This window comes from Vespa mandarinia, chromosome 16, assembly GCF_050613455.1.
Source record: "Vespa mandarinia isolate Hongniang chromosome 16, ASM5061345v1, whole genome shotgun sequence".
In the NCBI taxonomy this organism is placed as follows: domain Eukaryota; kingdom Metazoa; phylum Arthropoda; class Insecta; order Hymenoptera; family Vespidae; genus Vespa; species Vespa mandarinia.
The window spans coordinates 2,046,553-2,074,021 of NC_140825.1; the positions used below are offsets into that span (position 1 = coordinate 2,046,553).

The 27,469-nt window shown below is 28.0% G+C and overlaps 2 protein-coding genes and 1 non-coding gene across 5 annotated transcripts; all 3 read right to left on the bottom strand.

Moving 5' to 3' along the window:
- Positions 1–3,005: 3,005 nt before the first annotated feature.
- On the bottom strand, positions 3,006–9,322 carry Vgn (vitellogenin). The gene is made up of 7 exons (XM_035867593.2): positions 9,162–9,322; positions 8,139–8,869; positions 7,129–8,022; positions 5,988–7,029; positions 4,317–5,912; positions 3,786–4,213; positions 3,006–3,709 (listed from the first exon to the last, which is right to left on the bottom strand). Exons 1-7 carry the CDS (start codon positions 9,190–9,192, stop codon positions 3,152–3,154), a joined length of 5,280 nt encoding a protein of 1,759 aa, XP_035723486.1. The 5' UTR covers positions 9,193–9,322; the 3' UTR covers positions 3,006–3,151.
- An 803-nt stretch (positions 9,323–10,125) lies between these two features.
- Positions 10,126–21,673, bottom strand: LOC118442081 (alanine--glyoxylate aminotransferase 2-like). 3 transcript variants are annotated; one of them, XM_035867267.2, is made up of 9 exons: positions 21,525–21,673; positions 13,731–13,825; positions 13,361–13,479; positions 13,033–13,267; positions 12,572–12,662; positions 12,270–12,478; positions 11,473–11,698; positions 10,971–11,369; positions 10,126–10,442 (listed from the first exon to the last, which is right to left on the bottom strand). In XM_035867267.2, exons 2-9 carry the CDS (start codon positions 13,793–13,795, stop codon positions 10,335–10,337), a joined length of 1,452 nt encoding a protein of 483 aa, XP_035723160.1. In that variant the 5' UTR covers positions 13,796–13,825; positions 21,525–21,673; the 3' UTR covers positions 10,126–10,334. The 3 variants fall into 3 exon arrangements, with proteins under 3 accessions (XP_035723160.1, XP_035723161.1, XP_035723158.1); XM_035867268.2 differs by lacking the exon at positions 21,525–21,673 and adding an exon at positions 15,276–15,428; XM_035867265.2 differs by lacking the exon at positions 21,525–21,673 and adding an exon at positions 14,931–15,033.
- A 1,206-nt stretch (positions 21,674–22,879) lies between these two features.
- TRNAS-AGA (transfer RNA serine (anticodon AGA)) lies at positions 22,880–22,961 on the bottom strand. The gene has a single exon. It is a non-coding gene; the product is annotated as a tRNA-Ser (tRNA).
- Between the last annotated feature and the right edge of the window lie 4,508 nt (positions 22,962–27,469).

Genomic DNA, 27,469 nt, shown 5'->3' on the forward strand with positions numbered 1-27,469 from the left:
AAACGTATATAAATTTATATTCCCTATAAAAATAAACTTTTGCGTAAGGTTTTCTGCGCATTCTCTAACCTTATAGAGATATAGTTACATTTATATAGTTATATTGTTTATATACGTTATAATAAGCATGCTGAAAGATATTTATTTCAAATAACTTTTGTGAAAAAGAAAAAAGGCAATATTGATACAGGATTTTTCATTTTCTTCTTGGAAAACAAAAAATTAGAGAAGAAATATTTAAACATGTCTATTGGTTATTCGTATGGATAATTTCGAAACTTTCAAAAACATTTCATTGTTAAGTCAAACGATTTCTCTTTTTCTCAATTTCGCTTTTGCGAGCATTTACGCCATAAATTCTCATAGTCACAATTTTTATTCGATTTTAATGATCAAGAACCGATAACGAAAGAGAAAAGATTTTTTCACGCTAGAGTACATTTTCAAATTTTTGAAAAACATTATTTTCTTATGTCTGTATATAAATCACGTTCAAGAGTAATTTTCACGCATGTAAAAACCACTTTTGAAAATTTGAGAAGACAATCTCACGTAAGAAATCTTTATTTTTCAAAATCTTTATCTTAATCGTTTATCTTGAAAATTGAACAAAAATTGTGACCGTAAGAATTCATGAGTTAAACTCTATTTTTAGTTGTTTTCCTTCGATTTAGAAAGACACAGTAAGCGTTACTTCGAGTTCCTGTCAAAACAATTTCTCCGCTATGCATCTCAACATGGATTAGTTTATTTATTTTACTTGTCTTTTATATTGAGAGAACGATCTTTCGAGAGAAAGAAAGAAGAAAAAGAAGTCGTCGTGATAATACCTTGTTTGATGTCCTTGAAAGTTTAGCCTTCGATTTATGCGTATTTATAGCATGAGAGAATAAGCATAAACAGCATTGATACCTGATAAATCGAAAGAAGGAACAGGATTCTTTTAATTCTTTGGGATTTGATGGGTTAAAAATTGTCCTACCTTTTCTTTAGCTTTTTATACATGGTGGAATACATTTTAATCCATCTCGTTATTATTGTATATATATAAATGTATTCTGTTTCACCATTCGGATAAATCTTTGTGAAATGATGCCCTATTTAGTCTCGTCAAAGTTTATAAATTTTTCTCTTCTTCTTCTTCCTCCTTAAATTCAATCACGTAATGAATCATGGTATAGATCTTTATGAATTAATTAAAAACAAGGATGATATTTAATAAAGAAAATGTCATGTCTTTAAAATTCAGTATGTTAATTTATAGTATTTTCAAAAAATAGTACAAAAGTTTTAGAAATCCATTGATAATCTTAATTATTATAATTCCATTGACTTTGACCTTGGTCAAAAATATGTGCTTTCCGTGCAGAAGATATTTTAGACCTTAATATTTTTTTTTTTCCTTTCTTTTTTTTTTTTTTTTTTTTGAAATTCGAGCTATGCTATTAAGATTTTATGTCATCATCGAAAAATATTAATAAATTCCATATGTCATATCGCAGGCTTCATATATAGCTTCTCTTTCTTCTTCGCTTAATAACAGTCTGTAATAAAATAGAAATATGACTGCAACTAGAAAAATTTGAGGATAATAAATGTATCTTAATTATTTATTGAGGATAATAAAAGTATATAAATTATTTACCCTTGAGTCGTAGAAGTTGTGACAAATACAACCATTATAGTAGTTTGTCTAAGAAATTATCGTAGAGTTTTATCAAGGTCTTCGGAATTTTTTTAAAATTTTGTTGAGGAACGTTCTCGTTTGTTCCTTTCTTTTTTCTCTAATTAAATAAATTTCTTTGTTTCTGTTACATTATGTTTTGTACGTAAAATGTCACGTTAGATTCGCAAAGCGTCCATGTAATCTATCGTGCAGTCTTTTAACGAATGAAAGTTACGATCAATTCAAGTAGTAAATCCGGGGATGCTTCTTCTTGTTTCTTCCTCTTGCTATCACACTTAAACCCTAGATTTCGTGCTCGAGCATGCGCCATTTAAGTTTTCCGGGATTTTTCATATATTGACATAATTACGTATTACACAATTATAAATATTAATACGTTGTCAAAAATTTTGGATTTTTTTCTCTTTCTTTTCATTTTCTTTTTTTTTTTATTCTTTTTTCTCTCCCTTCGATTCCTCCTATACTATCCTATCAATCTCCATATCATTTCGATCATTTTACTATTTTAAGAATCGAATTTTGTTTATCTTATTCTCGGGCTGTGGGAGGAATTTTTTTTATTTCTTTTTTGGTATTTATAAAAACAATAAATGATAAGATTATGATAAATACTCTATCATAATCTTACATTTTGACATTTATTTTCCCTGTTTCTTTTTCTCTTTCTCTTTATCCCTATCCCTATCTCTTTCTCTCTCTCTCTCTCTCTCTCTCTCTCTCACGCGTTCGATAGAGGATTCCCGGGTCTATTCGACGAAACGATAGGCTCGCGAGCAAATCCACGAGTCCTACTTCTCCTCTTACCCTTTCTCCATTTACCCCTCATGTCTTTGAGGTTAATATGCTCGGGATAAGCACTACTAGTTACGTTAGGTTAGGTCGCGCGCCTCGTGTCGTCTGCGCATGTGTATTGCGTCGCGATAATAAGCACGTCAATAACTATCGATGTAATGTGCAAGTACGTCAAGCGTCGAGTAGAGTATTGGCATAATGGTAAGTGGTATGTTAGGTATGGGGGAGTACATAACCCCTTTTCCTCATCAGACATGATAGAATCTATACTAACACATCTCCTACCTATCTTATTCTTTCTCTTTTTCTCGATTTTTTCTCTCTTATCATGTTTCTCTTTCTTACCCCCCCCCCCTCTCTCTCTCTCTCTCTCTCTCTCTTTCTCTCTCTCTCACTTTCTTTCTCTATTGTCATTTGTTTCTCTGCTTTTCCAGAAACTATATTTTTTTTTTAAATATTCAAACATTCGACGTAAGAATTATTTGAAAACATGATTTGGATAATGATTATTTGAATACATACAATATTATTTAATGTTTACAGATTTTACTTTTTATTTCATATTATATTGAAAACATAATACATTTTGAAAATAACAGTAGCAATAATATTGATTATTTTATAAAATAAAAAAAAAAATAAAACAAATATATTTCATTGGATATTTCTTGATCAAGCAGGTACACATTCGATGGGAACATTAATAGTTTCATTATCAGAAGGAGTACGTTGACTTAAATCAGGATTAGCTCCCTGTTCAATTCTCCTTTTCATTCCTAAACTTGCTTCGTTCTTTGGTAAACAATAGAGTTGATAATTCTTTTCCTTTGATATAACAGATTTACATCCGCTAGAACATGTTGGTACAGGCCTTGTGGTGAAACAGATCTTATCATCTCTTGTGACAACTCGAGTATGATAGGTATTGCATTGCTTCTTATTTTCTTTCTTGTGATAACCCCATTGCTTCCAATTTACATATGGTCGTCCAGCTTCTCTGTCGCTTACCACATCACTGAAGCGTATTACTTTTTCTATGCAGTTAGAGCTTTCTGCCTTTTTCGCATTTTTCAAAGCGGGTCCTTCGCATCGTTCCTTCAATATATAAGTAGCTGCAAATTCTTCTGGGTTTTGCAGTAAGCAGTTCTTTGGAGTGACGAAATCATTTTCAGATTGGCCATCAAAGTCACCACAGAGACCACGTATGGATTGTTGATATTTATGAGGGACCTGGAATGAAATAATGTTTATTATGAATTATAATATTAAAGATAAGATATAATTTTTTGTATATTATATTACTTACCGTCATTTGTACATGGTCTTTATCGTAGACCAATTCAATATCATATTTATCTGATATCAATTTAATGGCAGATCCGGGAAGTTCAAATATTTCGTAGTGAGTTTCATCATTTTTGATGTGTCGGTAACTTTCTTTCTGTGAGCATTTCACTCTTTGTCCATTAATCCAAGCTGAAACTTCTGTGTCAGATGATTTAAACAAAATTTCGTTATTACCCAATAACATCTGAAGTTCTTTTTTGTTACGTTCCGTTTCTTCGACAGTAACGAACACTTCCATATTTTCACGAATGTTCATTTTCCTATTATGTTCACTTGGATCATTTCTTGGGAAGGTGGTAAATAATACATGTGCGCATTTACCAAGTTTCAGAGGATAAATTTTATCATCGAAAGTCATTATTTCGTTGTTTCTAATAGTACATGAGGCTGAAAATGTCATATTTATTTAAATGAAAAGTTCGTATATTAATCGTTTATAAAATGTGTCGTTAAAAACATTTACAAATTTTAAATTGGTCAAATTGCTTACCAGTAGGTAAGATGTCTTTTTCAATTTCGTTTACATCTTCATCATCAATATCCTTGTCAGAAATATCAATATCGGAGAGGGTCAAAACGTGTCCAGATTTAGATATTATAGCTTCTGCGCTTGTCATGTCAGGTGATAATTTTATGTGAATATTCACATCGTTGTCTTTGTCGTTGGTGTTGTCCTGATGTTCCCGTAGTTCAGATATAACTTGTACGTCTAAATCTGTCAACATTTTCGTCATTCTATGGAATGTTTGTTTTAATTCAGTATCAGATTCTCTTTTAGAATCATGTTTAATAATTTTCATATCCATTTCGTTTAGATTTGTAGCCATTTCTGCAGCTTTCTGGCAATCCTTGACGCTATTTCTCATATTTTCATCACATCTCTTTACTATTGCCGATTCTTGGATGTACATTTTATAATCCTCACTTTGCTTGATCTGTCCTTTCATGGTGACAAGCGAGTCATCAGAGCACGTTCTTCCAAATTTAATATTAACGCTGAATTCTTTCATTGGATGGCTGTCAAGTATTTTTTTATAATCGAAAGGTGTTGTTGGTGAACTTCTTATCTGACCGTTAACGCACACTTGATGAGTTATATTTTGACTAGGTATGTTCGTGTACCAGTAGAAAAGACTTCGGAATTTATTTTCATCATTACTACTGGCTAAACATAACGTACATGCGTGTTTATTATTCCATACTCCAGGTATTTCCAGACCTGCATCAATGACGTAAGCCTTTCCAGAATTTATTCCTTTAGAAATTTCTTGTAAAAATTCTTTCCTTCTGGCCGGGCTATCAAGTGCCTGATGCATTGTTTTGAGTACTTCATTACCGGATTTCCAGGATTCATCAGTAGTATCAATATTGTTGGATCTAATTTCTTTAGTATCCAACGTGGCAGTGAATTTAACAGCTTCGTTTTCTTGTAGATTAGGCTTGACATAAAGGTCGAATTTTTCGTATGTACCTAAGGCCAATGTTGAAGCAGTCATCATGTTGCTCCATTTATTTTCATTTCTTATCCATTTCTGGAATTTGTTAACAAGGTTTTCAGTTTCAATTTCTACAGAGAAAACGCTGTTAGAATCTTGTGGCATCTTAATATGTGTTATTTCGTTCTCTTGGATTTTATGAGTATTTTTCTCCAATAGCAACGGGTGGAATGACATGACTTCATATTGCGAGGTATAAGGTACCACACTAAAGTGTCCCACCCTGGTTCTGCTATTTTGTTTGAATGGTTGTAGTGCTACGTCGAGCCTGGATTTTTCATTAGTCAAATGGAAATCTAGTTTGCATGGTAGGAAAACTTGCATGTTGACATCGATGCCCGATACGAATGATTGGTGGTCGAATGGTGTTATGAAACCAACTCTTCCTTGATGTTTATTAGCCATAAGTAAACGAATATCGAATTTAGAATTCATATCTGGTTTACTTATAAAACTTAATTTTCTGATTATAGGTACGTGTAAGGAATAAACAAAAGGTAAACCAGTTTCAGTAGGAAAACTCAAGGTAATGTCGTAACTCAACAATTTGTTCATGTTAACATGACGATTATCTTTTGGAGACTGTAGATCTAGAACAATGGAAAATTATATATTGGTAAGAATTGTAATAATCGGTATATTAAAATAAGATAAGAATGACTTACCACGTAAAATCCTTTCGATGGTATGATTATCAAAAGAAAAGTATCGATTGATGTATGGCGTCGTAAAGAAGACATTTCCTTCAACTTGTTCAACATCGTCTGATTCAATGTTAAGCATTTTTGCAGTTTTCTCTGCGATCGACTCTTCGGTTTTTGCTTTTCCGTGTTTATGCCAATTCATTTCTAATAGACTGTTTATGCTCGATATACTCATATCTAATTCAGAAATAGGACTAAGGAAGCCATTATAAGAGGGTTGCAAGGCAACGTATGTGGACAATGGAATTATGCCATCACTTCCGATATAATTTAACATCATTCTGTAAGACAGCTGATCATTTGATTCCATTTCTGTAAAGTAAGTCTTTGAGTAATAATACTTATCGGATTCTGTATTCAATAGATGAAGCACTTTGCGAGCATTTCTTGATAGTTCTTTCCATTCGGGAAAGTTCAATTTAGTTGCACTTTTAATCGCTGACTTAACAACAGAATTGACCTGTCCATTGTAGTCGAAATTAGTGAATTGTGCTATACGCGTGAGCATATATAATGGTGGATTAGTTTTCATTATTAAGTTGACAGCAGCGCAACGAATTTGATGAACATCCCAAGTATTGATGTAGATTTTGTATAAGACAGAACGAGTCAGGGTAGGTTCAATCTCAGCTAATTTTTTCAAAGACATAACCATCAGAAAACGTTGATAAGTTGATACTCGTTCCTTGCCTTCAAGATAGGGTTCCAAAACGCTCAATATCTTTGGATGTGCTGTTAAACCTAAAGCGATAATATACACTTGGATCCTTGGACTATCTTCATCCTTGATAGCTTTCTTTAATTGTTCTGCAAGGAATGGTATGTACTTTCTTAAAACTGCGTCATTTTTTCTAGAGGATAAACGTCCGAATACGTTAACTGGATAATGATTATAAATGCTGTTGTTAGAAACTTGAGCGTGATGCACTAGTTCAGCGAAAGATAAAATAGCCGACGAATTCAGACACGTTTGTTTCTGTACCTCTGGATCACTTGCCAATGACTGTACATAAGATGTAGATTATGTTATTAATTCGTAAAAATTTTGAAATATATTTTAATTATAATTTGCAAATAAGTTGATGATAGCGGTGACACTTACAAAGAAAGCATCCACGTATTCGGCTGTAGGTGTTCGTGCAGTCTTAGGTATGGTTGCCAGAACATCACCAGCTTCGCATTCTTCCAACTGCTTCTTTTCAATCCAACGTTTAATAGTCATTAGAGCAGGTCCAGTTCCAGCATTAGCAACGGCATCACGAAATACAACTTTAGCGTTCTCCTTTATCATTTTATTCGTTTCGTCGGAACCAACTTCATTCCAAACAGAACGCAAGTTTTCTTCGGCCTTATTTATCTGTTCTAGACTCATACTACTTATCAATCTTGAGACAATTGTGAATTTTTCTAGGGTCTCTTCATCAGGCATAATGTTTGGATTTTCCATTTCATTTGCGATTTTTTGAACAAGCGTCGTTACCATTTTTTCTGAGTTAACCTTATCAGACATAACGACCGCTTTACCATTGTTAGCTATGAATAATGGTAGCATAGGATTTTTAGGTGCTTCGTCTAACGTTGGTTTCACCTGCCAGAATGTTTTATCCTCGTCGCTAACATAATTCATCCTATCGTTTTTGCCGTATTTCTCTCTCATCATTTCTAAGTTTTCGTTAGATTCAGAAGCAGAATTTAGTTCATTTGACATTGAATTAGGACTTACGCTAGGCCGTCCAGGTCGTCTATGTACTGTTTTTGAGAAAGGATCGTTGTAAGTGTAAACTAGATTTCCAACCGATTCAGGATTATTCGGTGCTGGTATCGGATTCAAAGCTTTATTGATGCTAACGAGAGTCACATTCATTTTACTTATTACGATGCTCTCTTGCTCATCTACAAGTCTGGGCTTCATGATTATTTTAGTTGTTGTCACTGATGTTTGTATCACAAAGTCCTTGAGTTTACCAGATATAACCATGTTACTTGTTGATGATTTCTGTGAATCGAATAAACATATTGTGTCTAAAACTGATATTATTTTAAAAGTAAACAATAGTTACCTATAATCGCTTATCGTATAAATTTTTCGTCAAATTAATTAATATAACTTACCTTCATGATGTTTTCATTGTTTCTAATATCGGATTCCCATTTTGTATTTCCACTTATTCCAAAATGATAATCCATACGTTGTTCGCATTTGTCGTAGTTTCTTGTTTTCGTTACGTACATATGTTCTCCGTTTTTACGTAATTCTGGTTTTGGCAATACGTGTGGATGATGTTGAATGATGGCTTCTGTTAATGGTACAATGTCGTAAAGAACCTCACATTTTCCACTTACGGAGTCCTCCATGACACGGAACGATGCAAAGGGATTATCATCTTCCGGTATTTGAGTATTCTTACTTCCCTTCAAGTTTTCTCCTTGCGTATCAGCTTGGAACTGACTGATGATACTTTTGATGATATTTACTTCCCAAGTTGGTACATTTTTGTTGACGATCAAGTCTCTTATAACTCCATGTTTGAATTTGATCACAAAGGGTTCGCCGGAAAGAGGTAGATGTTTATGTTCTAACATCTGATCAGATATATGAGAATCCCAACCATCCGGTAGTTTCTTGTGTATTTGAGCATACTGTGGTTTCAATAATTGTGCTCTAAGGGTGTCAGGTGAATTACATTGAATCTTTAGGATCGCTTTCATTAGAATACCAGCATATTGATCAGATAATGTCTTCAGTCCAGTAAGGGTACGGCTACGTACCAGATATTGGTATTCCTCACCAACTTTCCAAGCATGCTTGTCGTTGTTATGGAGATTACTCAAGGCAAGTCCAACTTTATAAAAAAACAAGTATTAATTAATTGTTTATTAAATATTATTATATAAATGGATTTATACACACATACAGACGATTTTATATATACATATATATATATATATATATATATATATATATATATATAGAGAGAGAGAGAGAGAGAGAGAGAGAGAGAGAAAGAAACGATTGAAAATAATTTAATTTTTTATATATGTAATATTGATCAATCTCTTTATTAATAAGAATTCAGTATTATTAGAATGTCAATAAAGAATTTTAGAAAAAACAAGAAATTATAAAAATCTTACCAAAAAGTAGCAGAATAAAAAGAGACCGCATATTGGCAGTGTCTGTGGACAAACCAAACGGGAATGAAAATTTTAACGCTTAAGATCTATTTATATTGCGGGATCATTAGCAGTTTCAGTATGACCTCTAATCTAATCATCTCTTCGTTTCTAATAATCGACCTCTTGAAATTATATTCAACACGTATAAAATTACAACTCACTAAATTGTATTATTGCTATTCAGTTAAAATCTTTTTAATGACCTTTGAAAGAACTACAATTTATGCTGTTTCAATATGTATTAGCAAAGATAATAAATTTATTTGTATTTCGTTTATATTATACTTCAAGGTGACATGTTAATAACATCAATAACATTCGGATTTTATCAATACGTAAGGAATTCTCATTCATTAGTTGATCTTGAATTTTATAATAAATCGTCTTATCAGTGACCCCTTGTAATTTTTTTCAAAGGATGACTATCATAAACATTGATTATCAGATATTGCATATTGCTATTTAGTTCATAGAGTTTAATTAATTTATTCTTTTTCTAAGGTAAGGATTATTTAATTGTATGTCTGACATGTTTCAAATAATTTTTCACATAATACGTATACGTGCTTATAATTTTATAAATTTTAATTGTTTCATAAATTTTTATATTTTATAAAGCTCGATATGATAAATAAAATAAATATATGAAAGAAAATAAAATACACTATTTATTATAAAAAGAAATATCATTCTTCATTACAAAATGTCATTTATATGCAAGATCATTATAGAATATAATATTTTATAATTATAATATCTAATAAATATTATATAAATTATATTCTATAATTATAATAATAAGTATGATAATAATTATATAGTATAGTAATTTGCATCTTTTTTTCTTTTTTTAATTTACAATACATTATGATTTTGAGAAAGAAGAAAGAAAAAAGAAAAAGGGAAAGAATAAAATCGTCGATTTAAATAAAAATGTTATATATTTATTCAATTAGAGAATTACATAAAATATATGGTTGAAAAATAATTTAGAAATTTTTATATACAGACGCATAAATTTTTTATTATAAAAGGAATAACATTCTTAATTAGAAAAAAATATCATTTTTTACGCAAAATAATTATAATGATATAATACTTTGCATCTCTTCAATCGTCATAAATAAATAATTAACTCGCACGAACGAGAACCGAATTTGTTTTGGTAGGAGTCGAATTATTATCAAGATTCATCTGTGAAATTGTTGCTTTGATCACCGTTCGTGTAACTTCCAATTCCTATAAAAGAAAAATAAAAAAAAAAAGAAAATAAATAAATTTTTAATAATTTATCTTATGGATAAGGAATAAAAAAATAAGTAATAAAAAAACTAAGAATAATTAAAATAAAATATGAGCGAGAAATATTGATGAACTTGACATTGACTTATGTCGACATTTCATTTTAATTAATACTAATAATAAAATGGAGGTTATTGAGAAAGTAGTGGAATAAACAAAGATTAGTTAGCATGACGCAAATAACGTTTCTAATAATGAAAAAATAATTGGCACGTGCTTATCAATTTATTAACTTATATTACCTATTTTGCAAATCATGATTATTTAAAGAACATTCGAGAAAAACAAATTATTAAAGCTTTCGTACGATATAATTGATAAAATGTAGCTAGAACGGAAATTCTTGTCAGAGGCTATCACTTTTCAATAAGTTATTCAGTTGCGTCATTAACACAGCACGACATCAACATGTTAACAAAACTATATCATAGGAGTGAAAATATAAAGGAAAAGAAAAAAAATTACCTTTTCGATATCAATTTCAATTTCCTGTAGAACCTCATCGAGAACGGATATAAAATCGTTAGCATTTTCAATAGTGAATACCATAGGTGGTTTCAATTTGAGAATGTTATCATCTGGACCATCACTGCTAACGAGAATTTTCTTTTCTTTCATTCTAGAAACAATATGTTTCGCTTCGGCAGTAGCTGGAATCTTTTTTATTCTGTTTCTTACTAATTCTATACCAATAAACAATCCAACACCACGGATGTCACCGATGATCTTTCTACGTTTAGATAATTTTTTTAATTCCATCATTAAATGTTGCCCAACTCGAAAAGCATTTTCTTGTAAGTTATCACGTTCGATAACTTCCATAACAGCATTGGCTACCGCGCAGGATACTGGATTACCGCCATACTGCAAATCGAAAATATTACAAATGAAATTAAATATAAAATATATGTTCATTTATAATTATTTATAATCAATTTATAGTCTTCTTTATTTCGATGATAATTACTGTATTGAAATATTCGATTCCGGTGTTCTTGAAACTGGTTGCAATTTCAGGTGTTGTGATTACTGCTGCTACTGGATGTCCATTACCCATTGGTTTTCCAACTGTTACGATATCTGGTATCACGTCTTCTCCATAAAGTTGAAAGGCCCACATATGACTACCGACTCTACCAAAACCAACTTGAACCTCGTCGGCAATACATACACCACCAGCTTCTCTTACGTATCTAAATAAATATATTTTTTATTTCATTTCGTTTCTCCTAATTGTCATTCAAACTCGTCAGGATAACGAATTTTAAATTTTCTTTTTTTTACAAATTATCGACAATGTAATTATTATTATACCCAAAAAAAGTTTTTTGTTTGTTTTTTTTTTGTTTTTTTAATCATGAAATTAATAAAAATAATAACGAATAAAGTGTTCTTTTTTTTTCTTCAAGTATCCAAAGTTTTCAAATTATCATATGGTGGTACTAATGTTAAAGCAATAGGGGAAAAAAAAAATAAAAAACAATATTGGTGAAAACAATTGGGTGCATTTTTTTTTTATAATCATTTGTCAACCGATAAATTCATTTTTTTTTTGTTGATTTCATGATTTCAACGAGTACACGTACAATTATTATTGAATGTCAATTTTTTCACGGTGGTATTTTTTTCTAAAACAGTATAGTACAGGTAATTTTGAATAAATTTTATAAGTTGTTCTTTTATAGTTGAAGATTTTGAAGAAAGAATGTGAAATAGGAACATTAAAAAAGGATGATAAGTATGAAAAAAAGAAAATATAATTACCTGAATGCGTTTTTAAAGTAATTTTTAGGAGGAATAATTTGTCCGCCGACGGACATTAGACTCTCTGCAATATATGCACAAACACCTCGATCTTTAAGTTTCAGATCATCTGTTATCCGTTTTACATCTTCCGCATATTTTAGACCAAGATCTTGATTAGGATAATCATCATCGCGATATTTACCACGATAAACGTCTGGACAGAGTGCCTAATAATATAATAAAACATTATCACTAATAAGATTAGAAAAATAAAATTAGAATTGTCATTTAAAACATAATATTTAAATATATATTAATACCACATGGATCCAATCCTTCTTTCCATTTTTCATTTGATTAAATTTATATGGCGAGATATCGATCATTGACGTTAAGTGACCATGGTAAGCGCTATAAAAGAAAAACAATATTTGTATCATTGGATTAAATGGCATTACATAATATTTTAAATTATATTGTCATTTGACGTACGTCTGATATCTTTATTTATCTGATATCTTTTATTTATGATTTTTTTTTTAATTTATTTCTATTTGGAAAAGAATAGAATAGAAAAGTTGACAAAAGTAATTTACTTTCGTAAAAGCTTCAATCATTTTAAATCTTAACGTTAAAATCATTATTTCTTTAAAGCAATAAACATGTTTTGATATTAATTTAATATTAAAAAAAAAAAAAAAAAAAAAGAAAAAGAAAAAAAAAATAGAATTGTATATATATATATATATAAAAAAAATAAAATTTATATAAAAGATCGTACTGATCGAGAGTGATAATGTCCTTATTCCCAGTGTGTGTTTGTGCTAGACGAAGTGCAAGATCGTTGGCTTCGCTTCCAGAATTAACGAAAAAACAAACCGATAAAGGTTCCGGCATTAAAGAAGTCAATCGTCTCGCACAGATCACAATATTGTCGTGTAGAAAACGATTGTTCGTCGATAGTAATGCCATTTGTTCTTGTCCGGCTTTTACAACATCCGGATGACAATGTCCAACTATAATTTAATCCCAATTGTAATGGATATCGAGTGAATGATTTAATCATAAAAAAAAAAAGAATGTAAATATATATTTATCTATATACTTACCATGTGCGACATTGTTTATGCAATCCAAATAACGTCCACCTTTTTCGTCAAACATATACTGTCCTTCGGCTTTGACAATTTTTAATGGATTGGACTTGTAAAACAGTTTGCATGATTGTCTGAAAGAAAGAAAGAAGAAAAGAGGAAAAAATGAAAAAATATGTAAAACAATGATCAATAATTCATTTTTTGTTCGATATTATCAAAAAGATAACGAGTCGAGTTGAAATTAATTGGTTTGTAAAAATGTGATAGTTATTTATTTTAAATAACACATGTTGAATAAATCAATCATCAATAAGAATGTTAGCAAGTATCAATAGATTTATTATGATAATATGGACTTATTGATAAGATTTGAAGAACTTACCCGATATGCCGTTCGCGAAGTTTAATTGTGTCAATTTTTGACATCTGTTCGAGAGATTCAGCCATGATTGGAAAATTATTTTGTGTTTTTAGATTCTGAAATTGCAAAAGATTTGAAAAATAACAAGCGATCATTTATCAGCAATTTTTTATTGAACGATGCGATTATCAAAATTGTCGCGTTCATTAATCCAAATATATATATATATATATATATGACTGTTTTAAATAAGGTATATTTTATTTTCGTACATATACACATACACACACGCATTGGTATCTTTTCGTATGATTTGAGATAACTATATGCGATACGATGCGTACGAATAATGCTGATACTCTGATTTAAATTGAGATTTTGCGTAAACATGTATAATTAATCAGTATATTTAACTTACATATTATAATTAAAATACTATACTTAATCAGATGTTGATTACGATCTCTGAAAGTGGTTTCTTTGATTAATGAAAAAAAAAAAAAATGTAAGATTCATATTAGTTTCTATTTATATTTTGACAATATTGTTGGTTAAATAATGAAATACTATTTTTTAAATTAATAATTAATAAGTACATAACATATGATTATAATAATCTTATTACTATTTAAGATTTAATATTCAATAAAATTATTAAGAAAATGATATTCGTATCCAACATCGATTATAGCTCTAAATCATTAATTATTTTTAATTTACATTAAATAAAGCCAATAATTATTAATTTTTCTAAGCGATTCCATATTCCACGATTATATTGAGATCATAGATATTCAATATTTAATACTAATATTTATATTTAATTTTTAAAATAAAATAATGATTTATATTCGGCACCTATTATATAATAAATCGCTAATTATATTTCGTTTTCATTAAAGAAAAAAAAAAAGAAAAAAAAAAGCCGGATTAAAAGAGAATTAAATTTTCTAAATAATATCGTACAATAAACGCATTTAATATTTACATAATACTGATATTTATTAAAATTATTCATAAAACTATATTTGTATAAACAGTACTGATTATAAATAACTAACAGTAATTATTTTTTTCTTTTTTGGTTAAACAAAGTCAAGATATGAAATCTTTTCAAACGAAAAGACAAATAAAAAAAATCGTAACATATACGTCGGTTAATTAGGAAAAAGTTGATAAAATATAAAGACATAGGAATAATAAGATCTTTTCTAATTTTACCTTTAGCGTCATTTTTCTTTTTTTTTTTTTTTTTTTCAAAATAACCGTCGATAATGTCGCGGCGGGTAATGGCGGATAAAACAAATCTCAATAGTTTTCAACATGTGTAAGTACTTCGTAACGCTTGGAATTAGAGAAGACGATAAGAAAGAAAAAGAGAGGAAGGAAGAAAAAAAAAAGAGAAAAAAACGTTAGAGATAAAAGATAAAGGAAGGCGAATCGTTAGCGATTGAAAATATATTATCGGTTAACGTAATAGTCCGTAATGAGAGTAAGATAACCTCGAATAAAGATTATCGTCTGAGCGAATCAATCAGATTGATTAATTTGAAGATGAGGTCGTACCTGTAGAACTTGAGTGTTGGAAAAGAGATTTTCTCGGACTTCTGTATGCAACTCTAAGCTAAGTGCTACAATTTACTTCGGTGACGTCATATATAGTGTCCGTAAGTTGGGAGAGAACAAATGGGGAAATGCGCGCGCATCAATCTCCTCCTCCTATCATTTTTGACACGCTTATGTCAATCTATCTCTCTCTCTCATTTTCTCATTTTTATCGTCCTAATAAGTTCTTTGTCTTTCATATTACAGTCATCGCCGACAATTGACAATAAGAAGCTATCGCTTTTTTATGGGAAATCATAAATAAATTCTTTTAAGATAAGTACATACGTATATACACATGTAGTCATATTGTATATACTTACATACGTGTCCACGTATGTTACACATTTTATATCGTATAGCTTTTTTTTTTTTTATTTTTATGATATCTTCGTTATTTAATATATAAAAAAATTAATTGTATTTGAGTTAAGTCACGTTGTCGTGTATATCGATAAATATTTTATAATCTTTAGATGTTTAGATTTAATACAAACGATTATAGATTAATTTGTCATATATATATAGAGAGAGAGAGAGAGACTATGGCATTTGATCTATATAATATAACACGATGTTTCTTTAATCGAGATTCAATTCTAAAAAGAGATCTATAGATTGTAAAATCACTTCTTTTGTTATCATCGAATGATATTTCAATTTACCGAAGATCTTTTTTTTTTCCTTTCGAAATATTTGAAATTTTTATCATCTATTTTATATATACAAAGATTCTATGGAATCTGATTGAAGATGTAAATGGCTACAAGATGGTTACGCACAAACTATGTGAGTTCGATTAGCTCACATTTGATTTTACGAAACAGCAAGAGTCATTGATATGAAGCCTCTTGTAGATCACGTGTTAAATGTGCACGATAGCATGTGATAGATCAATATCGTGAAGAGAAAGAAAAGATATATATATATATATATATATATATATATATTGTCTATAAAAATATATATATATATATTGTTTATGTATATTGTTTATAAAATAGAAAATAGACAAAAAAATATATGTATATATATAAAATAGAATATAGAAAAAGAATATATATATATAATTATCTTATTCCTTATCATATTCTTATTCATTTCATTCTTTATTTTTTACATGATATATATAAATAAGAATATGATAATGAAAAATACAATTATGTAAGAAATAACAAATGTAAGAATATATATATATATATATATTAAAGAGAATAATGAATTTTGTTATTACTTCAACCAAGATTATATCAGACAAAACAAGAGAATCTAATTAATCTTGTTTGTATTCAATCGTTTTGTATTAAAAGTGTCTTTTTTTTCCTCTCTCATGAAATTAACGATCGCGATAGCGTCATTTTTAATCTTCCTTATTCGATCGTTTTGTATTAGTATTGATAATCAGAATATATTAAAGGTAATTTATAGCAGTGTTCTTTTTCTTTGTTTTTTTTTTTTAACTTGGCCAGTTAAAATGTTTTTTTTTATTTTCAATCGTTACGCGATGAAAAGATTCGTAAAAAAGAAAAAAATAAATTGTTGTCTATATTATTTTATCTATCATATAAAGTATATTTATTACAAGTTCTGATGGAATTTTCCACGAGTCTTTAGATTCTGTACAAAGGGATTTATGTACGATTAAAGAGCCAAAACAAACGTAACGAAAATATGATCTGTTAGAAAGTATGATTGGAAATAGATCATAAAAGAAAAATTTTAGAAAATTTCAACTTTGGAAGAATGATCAATGTCAATTCATACAATCACCCTAACTTTTTTGTAGTAGGACCTAAATCTTACGAGAACGCAATCTAGGCACATCACATTTACAGAGTAGACTTCTACTTTTCTATTGTGTGAGTGAACGCGTAAACTCTTAATCTTTATCATTTATAATTTATAAAATTTCTTAAAAATTCTTAAAAATTAAATATAATGAATATATATATATATACATACATTCATTATATTTTATTATATTTTTTATTCATTATATATTATATTCATTATATATTATTCATTATTCATTATATATTATATTCATTATATATATATATATATATATATATATATATATATATATATATATATACATTCATTATATTTTATAATAGAAACAAAAGATATGGTATTCGAATTGAAAATAAATAGACTGTTTAAGATTCTATTTTCGTTATCTAATTCGAACGTCACCGTGTCCTTGCCGACATTAATACAAACTGAAATGCATAACTAAACATAAATAGTAACTCTGTTTCGTGAAAAACGTGCGTAACATTTTGCTTTGTCCGGTAAAATTCCATTCTAAAAGACAAAGATGAATATACTCGATGAGATCAGAATGGGGGGGGAGGTAGAAAGGAAGGAGAAGGGAGGCTCGACTTTCCAATCAATTTTACTTTCCATTTTTTCTTCTCTCTATCTTTATATGTTATCAATTCTCTCTCTCTCTATCTCTATCTCTCTCTCTTTTTCTCTGTCTCTTCTTTTCTTTTCTCTTCAATCACATACACTCACTTATGTACACACATACCATTGTTTTAAGTCCATACATAAGATTTTTCAATAAGAGTTAACGAATGTTTTTTTTTCTTTTTCTCTTTTTCCTTTTTTGTTTTTTAAGATAAAACATTTAAATTAAAAAAATAATTTTTTTTATCTTCGCTTTAATATATATATATATATATATATATATATATATATATATATATTAAATACATTTAATATATATATAATTTATATAATATATATATCTAAATTTAAATACATTTAAAAAATATTTACATTATGATTAATTACGATTACATATGAAACACAATTTCGGCCAAATGCCCGGCATGGATCTTTTTTTTTACAATAAGATTAAAGTTCATGGGTAATTTTCCCGCAATGATATTAATTTCATCGATAAGATCGTGCGATTTGTTGACGCTGGATCGTTCTCCTTGTCAAAAGTCAAAAGTCAAGTTTACAACGACAATATGAAAATCGTTGAAAATCTCAAAAATGAAATTCGACAGATCATTATGATGAAATCGATAGGCAAATTTGGCAATTGGGATATTTCACGTGCAAAATTATGTGAAAAACGAAATTATTACGTAAAAAATGTCATTAAAAACATTTATATGGAATAAAAGGATATTGTATTTCATTTGGCCGATATTGTATTTTATATATAATTTCGATTATACTACGTATCTTACAATAATGATATTAAAAAAATTTTAATCTACTTTACTTCTAGAAAAAATATTTGATAATACTTATTGGATAACCCCTATATCAGGTTTACCGAATAGTTCTATTAAAAAATAATTTGAAATAATATTTATGATATTGAAAAAAAATATATTCTGAACGATTATGAAAAAGTCTAAAGAAAAGTATTACAATTATATAAAATATTTAACGAAGTGTGTTCGATAAATATAAAAAGGAAAAAAAATCGTATAAACGTAAAAGATATTTTAAGAAGTATTTTAATAAATATAATATAAAGGATCTTTGGTCAATATAAAAAAATTATTAAAAAGAATATTTACTGAATGTACAAAATATAGAAAAATAAAAAAATATACGAAAATAATTTAAAAAAAAAAGGAAGAAAGAAATTGTTCTCCATCTCTTTCTTTTTTTCTTTTTTTTTTTTTTCGTTACGAATAATTATTAGCTAAGCAAATGAAACTTTTTAAATTAATAAACTTAATAAATTTATTCTTTAACTCTTCCTCTTTTCTTTTTTTTTTTTTTATTTCAAATTAAAAAAAAAAAAAAAAAGAAAAAACAGAATCAACGATTACGTATACTCTTAATAAAAATTATTTTTATATTATTTTCTAATACGTCAAGGTAATCGCGTATAAAATATTAAATTAAATCGAAGAGTAAACCGGTAATGTATTTGTATAAACGTGAGTGCTGATAGAAGCAGCACGTGGACGATAGCAGTACACACGTGATACGTGTTATCACTGTTTAGAATGGTATTCTACCGTGATTATAGCTAATATTGAGCACGTTAAGATTCAAAATAACAAATATGCTTTAAGATAAATCGATAATGGCTTGCGCATTTGAAAAAAGAAAAAAAAAAAAAGGAAAAAAGAAAAAGAAAAGAGAAAAATGAAAAGCATCGGATCGTAGGAAAAAAAATAAGTGGGGGAATTCGGGGATGGAGAACGGAGAAAAGGGGAAGAAATTTTGCGATTTTCAAAAGATAATAAAATTTGTTCATTATTATACGTACTCACTTATTGTCGACAATACGATATCGATTGAATTAAAAGATTACTTAGCTCGATTAATTATTCTTACGATAAAGGAAGAAGCTCGATTGAATCGATGGAAAAAGGAAAAAGAAGAAAAAAGAAAAAGAAATTAAAATATCCATTGATCCAATGGAAAATATCCAATAAATATTCAAATTAAAACAAATATGTTTACCAATGATATTTCATCGGATATGTTGAATTATCTCTGTATTTGTTCGTTTAGAATATTCTAATTCATCAACAGGATTTATTTTTCTAATCGATTTCATAAATATTGTCCCTTTTGTAAAAAAGAAAGAGAGACAGAGAAAAAGAGAGAGAGAGAGAGAGAGAGAGAGAGAGAGAGAGAGAGAGAGAATCACGATTGATTCGATGGTATTTCTGAAATAGATTTCAAATTTCATGATACAACCGTTCATTACGATGTTCATCGAAATATGATTGTTCATCGAACTTTGCGATAAGTTTTTCAGAGACAAGTATAAATACTATTTGGATAGATTTATTTGTACGATCGTAATATCACACATACGCGAAATCCGGAATTGTAAACATTATTTTTCTTTTTTTAATTATTATGCAAATGTTCTCTTATCGTAGAGAACATATCGTATCGTATCACTTTTGTTATCAAACTCGTAAATTGATTTCTCGTGACGATGAAAATCATATTTGACTTTGACTTTCGTCGTTTACACGAAAAAATGTAAACACCTGAAATTGTATAATTTATGATTTTACATTTTATATGATTTTTTACATTTTACGTATTAATGCGATAGCAATGTAATTATTACGTGTATAATATACGTATAAATGTATTTATGTATAAAGATATAGAAACGAGATTCGATGTAAAACTAGTCATCGTAATTTCGATTATTATTATACAATAAATGAAATTATCTTTCATTTATTTTAGATATATTTCTTTCAGATTATTCATTAATATTTATTCGTTAAAGAGATTATTGCAATCGAGATTATTATTACTATGCATATTACATCATAGTTACGTGAATTACTTAATGTCCCTTACGTCATTTCTTTAGAGTTTAATGAAGATAAGTTGTAGTTTCTTTGTTAACGTGTTAAATCTTCGTAAGTGTGCAAAATTATTTTTAACATTATTATTGTATCATTTTTGTTCAATTTAGCGTGTCAATTTGTAAAAAGTGATTAGTATGCAATATTCTCTTCGATAATTTAACGCTGAAAGTACGATTTCAATTGCGAGAATAATAAATATAGAATTTTTCAATGAGAGTTACCGAATGTGCTTTTTTCTTTTTTTAGATATATATATATATATATATATATATATATATATATATATATATATTATTAATTACAATTATACGATAAATATATTATGATAAATTACGGTTAAATGTAGTACGATTAATTACAGTTATATATGAAACACAATATCGAGTAAATGGTAAATAATGGCTTATTTTGCACGATACCTTTTTTTTTTCTTTTTTTTCTAAATCTTTTTTAATGATATAAAATGTTTACATAATTGCGGTTAAATTTCGCACAATGACCGATCGAATATAGTTTTTAAGCTCTTCTATGATTCTAGGGTCGTTGTGCGCGAACTACGACCTTTGACATAGCCGAAGAACATGATTCAAGGGCAATACATCGTACGATCTTGACGATCATGAATTAATATCATTTCGTGAGAAGAATTTTCCTCGTGAACTTTGATCGTATCATGCAAAAAAAAAGAAAAAAAGAGCTATGATGGCTATTGTGATTAGCCATGTATGTTGAAATAATAAAAAAAGGTTTTTTTTTTTTTAAATTTTAATGCTCTATTTAATATCTTGAGCGACCGAAATAAACAACAGTCGATTAAATGTTTAAAAAAGGAAACATTCAATAAATTTTATAAAAGAATTCTATCAGTAGTAGCTATACTTACTTGTTGCAGAGTTGTAGTATTTTATCTGTGCTTGTTAATGTTGTCACTTATAAAGCGCTTGATTAGACTGACGGATTTTTGGATATTAGCTAAGAGGAAGGTTTGCAGTAGTAGTCATGGTGGGGGATTACCCGCCATTACATAAAACCTTTGTTTGCCTCGAAAACTGAGGGTGTCTGTGACAATGTGATAATATTTTTCAACCAGGATCCTTGAAATTCTCAAATTAAGTCTACATGATGAATTAAAGCTGTGGAAAATTTTACGTTTGACTTGAACGTATTTTATGACTGGAAAATTCAATATTCTTGTTGTTACATTTTGCAGATTTACATAGAACATTACGAGAATAATGTTAATTAATTTTTCTCAGTCTTACTGAGATCAGTTAACGCAATGCTTTAAAAAGAAAAGAAATGTTAATATTACGATAAAAATAATACGATCGGATATTATAATATATATTTAATAATATTATTGGTTAAATTCATTGATAGTTAATTCATTAATAATTACTGTTTATCATTGAAGTTTAAATCTAGTTGTACATATGGAATTTATGACAACTCAGATCAACTTTAAGCTCAATTTAAAACGATTAAATGTATGTAAATGTAAGGCCTTATGACGTCGTTTATCTGTAATACTAATATGTATCTTTATATGTCAACTGTCAGAATAGTTGCATTGTGTATTATAATTTTATTGTTAATTTGTACTTTTATAACTCTTTGTTGAGATAAGAGATTATATGTATGGTAATTTCAATTAAATGAATGACAAAAAAATAAAGACAAAAAATAATAGAGATCAATGGAATAATTGAGTACTTTTTTCTTCTCAAAATAAGCTATGTGTTTATTACAAAATAACTATACTTTTCGCATTTGAGTGCTTATTATTTTTTTTTTTTTTTTTGAAAGACATTCGTCTCAAGATGATTTATGTCGCTAGATATTTTTTTAAAATATTGAAAATTAAAAAAGATATACGGTTTTTAACGAAAAAGAAGTCAATTTTTGCGCATTGCATGATTCATGAATTTTTTCTATAATGTTAGAATTGAAAATATATTTTCAAACATGCTGATTATTATTCCCGGGATTTCAAAGAATACATAGTATTTCTTTCGAGTCAAAATTATTCATTTTCTATAAATGACAGCTGTTCAAAGTGTCTGGAGTGTAAGGTACCTCAAGTGCACAACTTAAAAATAATTTTAAGATGTGTGACAATTAGGATTAATATCTATCCGACGATATATAAAAGTAATTGGTTTAAAACTATAGTTAATATCTTATTAAATAAAACAAAAATAAAAAAAAGAAAAAACAAAAATAAATTTCTTAAATATTCGCAGTCGGTAGGACTCGAACCTACGCTCCCAGAGGGAATCTGATTTCTAGTCAGACGCCTTAACCACTCGGCCACGACTGCTACAGATTCATGATTATTGATATTACAAATATATCAGCAGATTTGAAATAAAATTTATCAATTTTTTGATATTTCATCAAATGACGATAATGATGATAATAATAATAATAATAATAATAATAATAATAATAATAATAATAATAATAATAATAATAATAATAATAATAATAATCATAATAATTCTTCTTTATAATATAATATAAAAATATGAAATAAGAAAATAATTAAGTACAATTAAAGAGATATCTAATATATACGAATGGTACGTATGTACATATGTATATATGTAAGTTAGGCAATTCTTAATCTTTTCATAGATTTGTATAGAATAAAGGACCGGAGATATGAAAAGGTTAGAAAAAGATTATACGATAGATTTGAAGTGTTCTATTAAAAGTCACGCAGAACACATTTGATTACATTAACGATCGACGGATTCATAAATAGATCCACTCCACAACATTCATGATTACCATGTCATAATAGCCACAATAATACTAATAATTATCTCGTTAGAATTAATGACAAATTTTACATACTCTTACTTTGTTAGTCCGTAAAAGAGTAAGCGAGTGGCCCCTCATTTCATAGAGCATAATGAGGCCACTAAAGGATATTTTTTTTTTATAACAATGTTATCCACACGTTTTGTCGAATTGTACATATCCATATATTTTTATGACATATATATATATATATATATATATTTCTAAATATATATATATATATTTAGATAGATAGATATATCAAGTTACGCATCAAAAATGTATCCATTACGTATTGACACATATGTGTGTGTGTTTGTGTGTGTATATATATATATATATATATATATATATATATATGTTTATAAATATATACACAGGCTTATAAAATATTATTTTTCGTCTTTAACACCTAGAAGTTGAAAAAATGCTATTATATTATATTATATGTACTATAATTTCACGATTTGAAGAATAATCCTGATATTAACATGATGAATCATATGGCCACATGAGACGATTATATTTATAATGAAATTGTCGTTGATCGACCGTAGAATAGACCCAACAAGTGATTTACTATTGGTATTTGAAAAAATAATATACGTATGCTAACATTTCTAAACTAAAGGTTTGAGATAAAAAAAATGTATTATTATCTTTTAAAAAATATGTATTTAAAACAAGAAAAAGAAAAAGAAAAAGAAAACACAATCATCTTATCGATATCGGTCATCATCATCATCATCATCATCATCGTCATCATCATTATCATCATCATTATTATTATTATTATTATTTTTTTTTTTTATTTTTTTATTTTCTCATCACATTTTTTTTTTTTTTTTTCAATTATTCGGCCTATCCTACACGATTCGCACGCCAGATCGTACAATTTACTTAAAGATTTTTTAAAACGATTATCGAAATGATCTTTAATATTTGAATGATATAAATATCGCGTCGTCCATCGAAGATTTATATACATATATATATATATATATATATATACATATATATATATATATATATATATATATATATATATACATATATATATACATATTTTTATTAATTTTTTTTTTCTTTTTATTTTATAGTATAGTATTTTATTTTATTTTATTTTATTTTTTTCATTAGACGCATATTTTACGAATTGTCACTATATACTCTTAAGATGTCGACTTGGACGTTCGATTTTCTTTTTTTTTTTTCTTCTTTTTCTTATTGATAAAGAATAAATAATGTACATTTTTTTTCTTAATCAAAATTTCAGATAAGATACGAAAGGTCAAGGTCATATCAAATAGAAGTACACATAATCGTTAATTTGTTAATTTAGATCGTTGAAACTTTGTTACTTCGATTTGACGTAGGTATCGAAAAACGTTCAACGACACTACATTTCTTTCTTTCTCTTTTTTTTTTCCTTTTCATACATTTTTCTTCTTTTTTTCTTCTTTCTTTTTTTTCCTAATTAATTACAGAGTACTTAAATCTGTTGACACGGAAGGACAAGTGCAATTATCTTTCAATGATACGGGCCATCGAAAAGAACCTTCAAATGTAGAAATGAAAATCATTCCGGTTCGTTCGTCGTTCGTTTTGTATTTCTCTTTCTTTTAATTTGTTTTCATCTTTTTTTAAAATTCTACATTGATATAATTATTATATTTTTCTTTTTATTTTCTATCGTAATATTTAAACGATCCAACCAATTATCTTTAACCAATTCTAATTGTTACCTAGCACCGGTCAAAAAACATCCTTGCACTATCCTCGTCCTTAATTAAAATATCCCGATAATTCAAACGTTATACTTACATAATTTCTGTAAATTTATGTTATGTCGCAGGATTAATACAGAGTAACGAAGAAATTTTTATGAATTTATACGAATTCTATTCTTAAATATATCATGTAATCGTAGAAACATCAGGATCGAAATTGTTATTTTTATTAATTTTTAAAAAACAGATAAGATATAGTGACGCTTCTACTTGGAAAATAAAATAAGATATATATATACATATATATGTGTGTATGTGTGTGTGTTTCGATTTTTTTATTTTCTATATTGAAACAACAAGTTTCATTTGAGATAATCGTAAAAGTTAAAAGAAAAAGTTAGTGAGAATTAGTGAAAAGTACGGATAAATGTATACTGACCTCGTCGTATTTTTCCAATTCTTCGTTTTTGTGTCGAACACATTAAAATATATAACCTTATCCTCTCTCTCTCACTATATATATATATATAGTGTCCAGAAAGTATAGGACCAAACTTATACTACATATTACTGGGTTCAAATGGATGAAAATTGTTTATATAAATTTACGTCGAAAAATGTTCTATTAAAAAGATATATTATTTTAAAGATATTTATGATTTAATTCTCATTCGTCAAATTAATGATTGCCGAATTTTTTCTCCTTCTTTTTTTCTCTGGACTTTTTTATTTTTCGTTTCTTTTTTTCTCAAAAGAGTTAATTTATAAAAATACAATAGAAACAGAAGATAAACATTGGATATATATTCAAAATGCATTTAATATTATTTCCAATATAGTTTTTATATATATTTTTTAATATCATAAGAAAGAGTTCGGTAATCACTAATTCGACGAATGAAATTCTGCATTCAAAGGGAGGAATTTTCTTATACATTTTTTTATAACTGCCACAATAAATCACATAAATATCTTTAAAAGCATGTAATTTTTCAATAAAGCATTTTCGGGCATAAGTTTATATGAACTTTTTTCATCTATTTGATCACAATAATACGTAATATAAGTTTGGTCCCATACTTATTGGATACCCTGTATATATATATATATATTATTAGCATATTTTTAAGTTGTTTTGTATCTTCGTATTTAAATATTATTCATGTAGTAGAAACGTCACTTCTTTTTTGAAATATTTCAATTGATAATTATTTTTATACAGGTCCCTATTTGAATATATATACATACATATATATATATATATATATATATATATATATATATATATCACAAAGGAACAATCCTGCGACGTAACATCACTTGCTAAATTATTTTTCAAGGAAATTTTATATTTTTTACGAGGCTAAACGCGTACGTCATTATTTTTTTTTTTCTTCTTCCTTCGAATTATTCTAAGATATAATACATTGCTTGTTGCTGTTCTTTCTTTTTTCCTTTTTATTTTTTTCCCCTTCACTTTTTTTCTCTTTCTTTTTATTTAAAACATTCGTTCGACTGTTCTTTATTCCGGTCAAATCAAGATGGCGCTTATTTATGTATTATCGTATAATCCAGTTTTTTGAAATTATCACTGGAAAGTGCAGAAAGCAAACGTACTTTATGTACGTGTGTATGTATGCATGTATGTATGTATATATGTATGTATGTATGTATGTACGAATGTATTTTATTTATGTACGACTTGCTACACAACATTGCTCGATAAAAAATTCTTTCTTTTTTTTTTTTTATTTTTTGATTTTTTTTTTTCTTAATAACGATAGATATTCATGTCACAATTTTGATCCGCTTTTGATTCGTCCACGGATCCTAGTCCTAGTCATGTTTATACATTCGAGATTTCAATATGATCGTACGCAAAAAAATAACATCCTCTTATCAACAAATCGGTGATAGGAAGATTCGCTAAATTTTACCAAGGAATGTTAGTATTACGCTATTCAATCGGATCTTTTTTCTTTTTTCTTATTTTTCTTCACTTTCTTTCTTTCCGTCTCTCTCTCTCTCTCTCTCTCTCTCTCTCTCCCTTTCTCACTCTTTTTTTCTTTCTTTCCGATTCTCTCTCTCTCTCTCTCTCTTTCTCTCTCCTACTCTCTCTTTTTCTTTTTCTCTCTTTTTTTACCTATTTTTTTTTTGTGTATCTTTTTTACTTTTATGCTTTTTTTCTTTTTTTTTTGTTTTTGTTTTCCTTTCATCATCGTGATTATACCTGAGCTGTTGGTGATCGATTCTAGAGACGCGCGACTACGCTAAAAAAATGTATTCGCTTATT

What these genes read in the sequence shown, in the direction of transcription:
- Vgn (XM_035867593.2), bottom strand. Translation starts at nt 9,192, where the DNA reads ATGCGGTCTCTTTTTATTCTGCTACTTTTTG. An exon ending in TTTTATTCTGCTACTTTTTG is followed by an intron (nt 8,870 to 9,161) that starts GTAAGATTTTTA and finishes TTTTTTATAAAG; the next exon opens with TTGGACTTGCCTTGAGTAAT. An exon ending in AATACGTGGATGCTTTCTTT is followed by an intron (nt 7,030 to 7,128) that starts GTAAGTGTCACC and finishes TCTTATGTACAG; the next exon opens with TCATTGGCAAGTGATCCAGA.
- LOC118442081 (XM_035867265.2), bottom strand. An exon ending in CTTCGCGAACGGCATATCGG is followed by an intron (nt 13,480 to 13,730) that starts GTAAGTTCTTCA and finishes TCTTTCTTTCAG; the next exon opens with ACAATCATGCAAACTGTTTT. An exon ending in GAATCGAATATTTCAATACA is followed by an intron (nt 11,370 to 11,472) that starts GTAATTATCATC and finishes TTCGATTTGCAG; the next exon opens with TATGGCGGTAATCCAGTATC.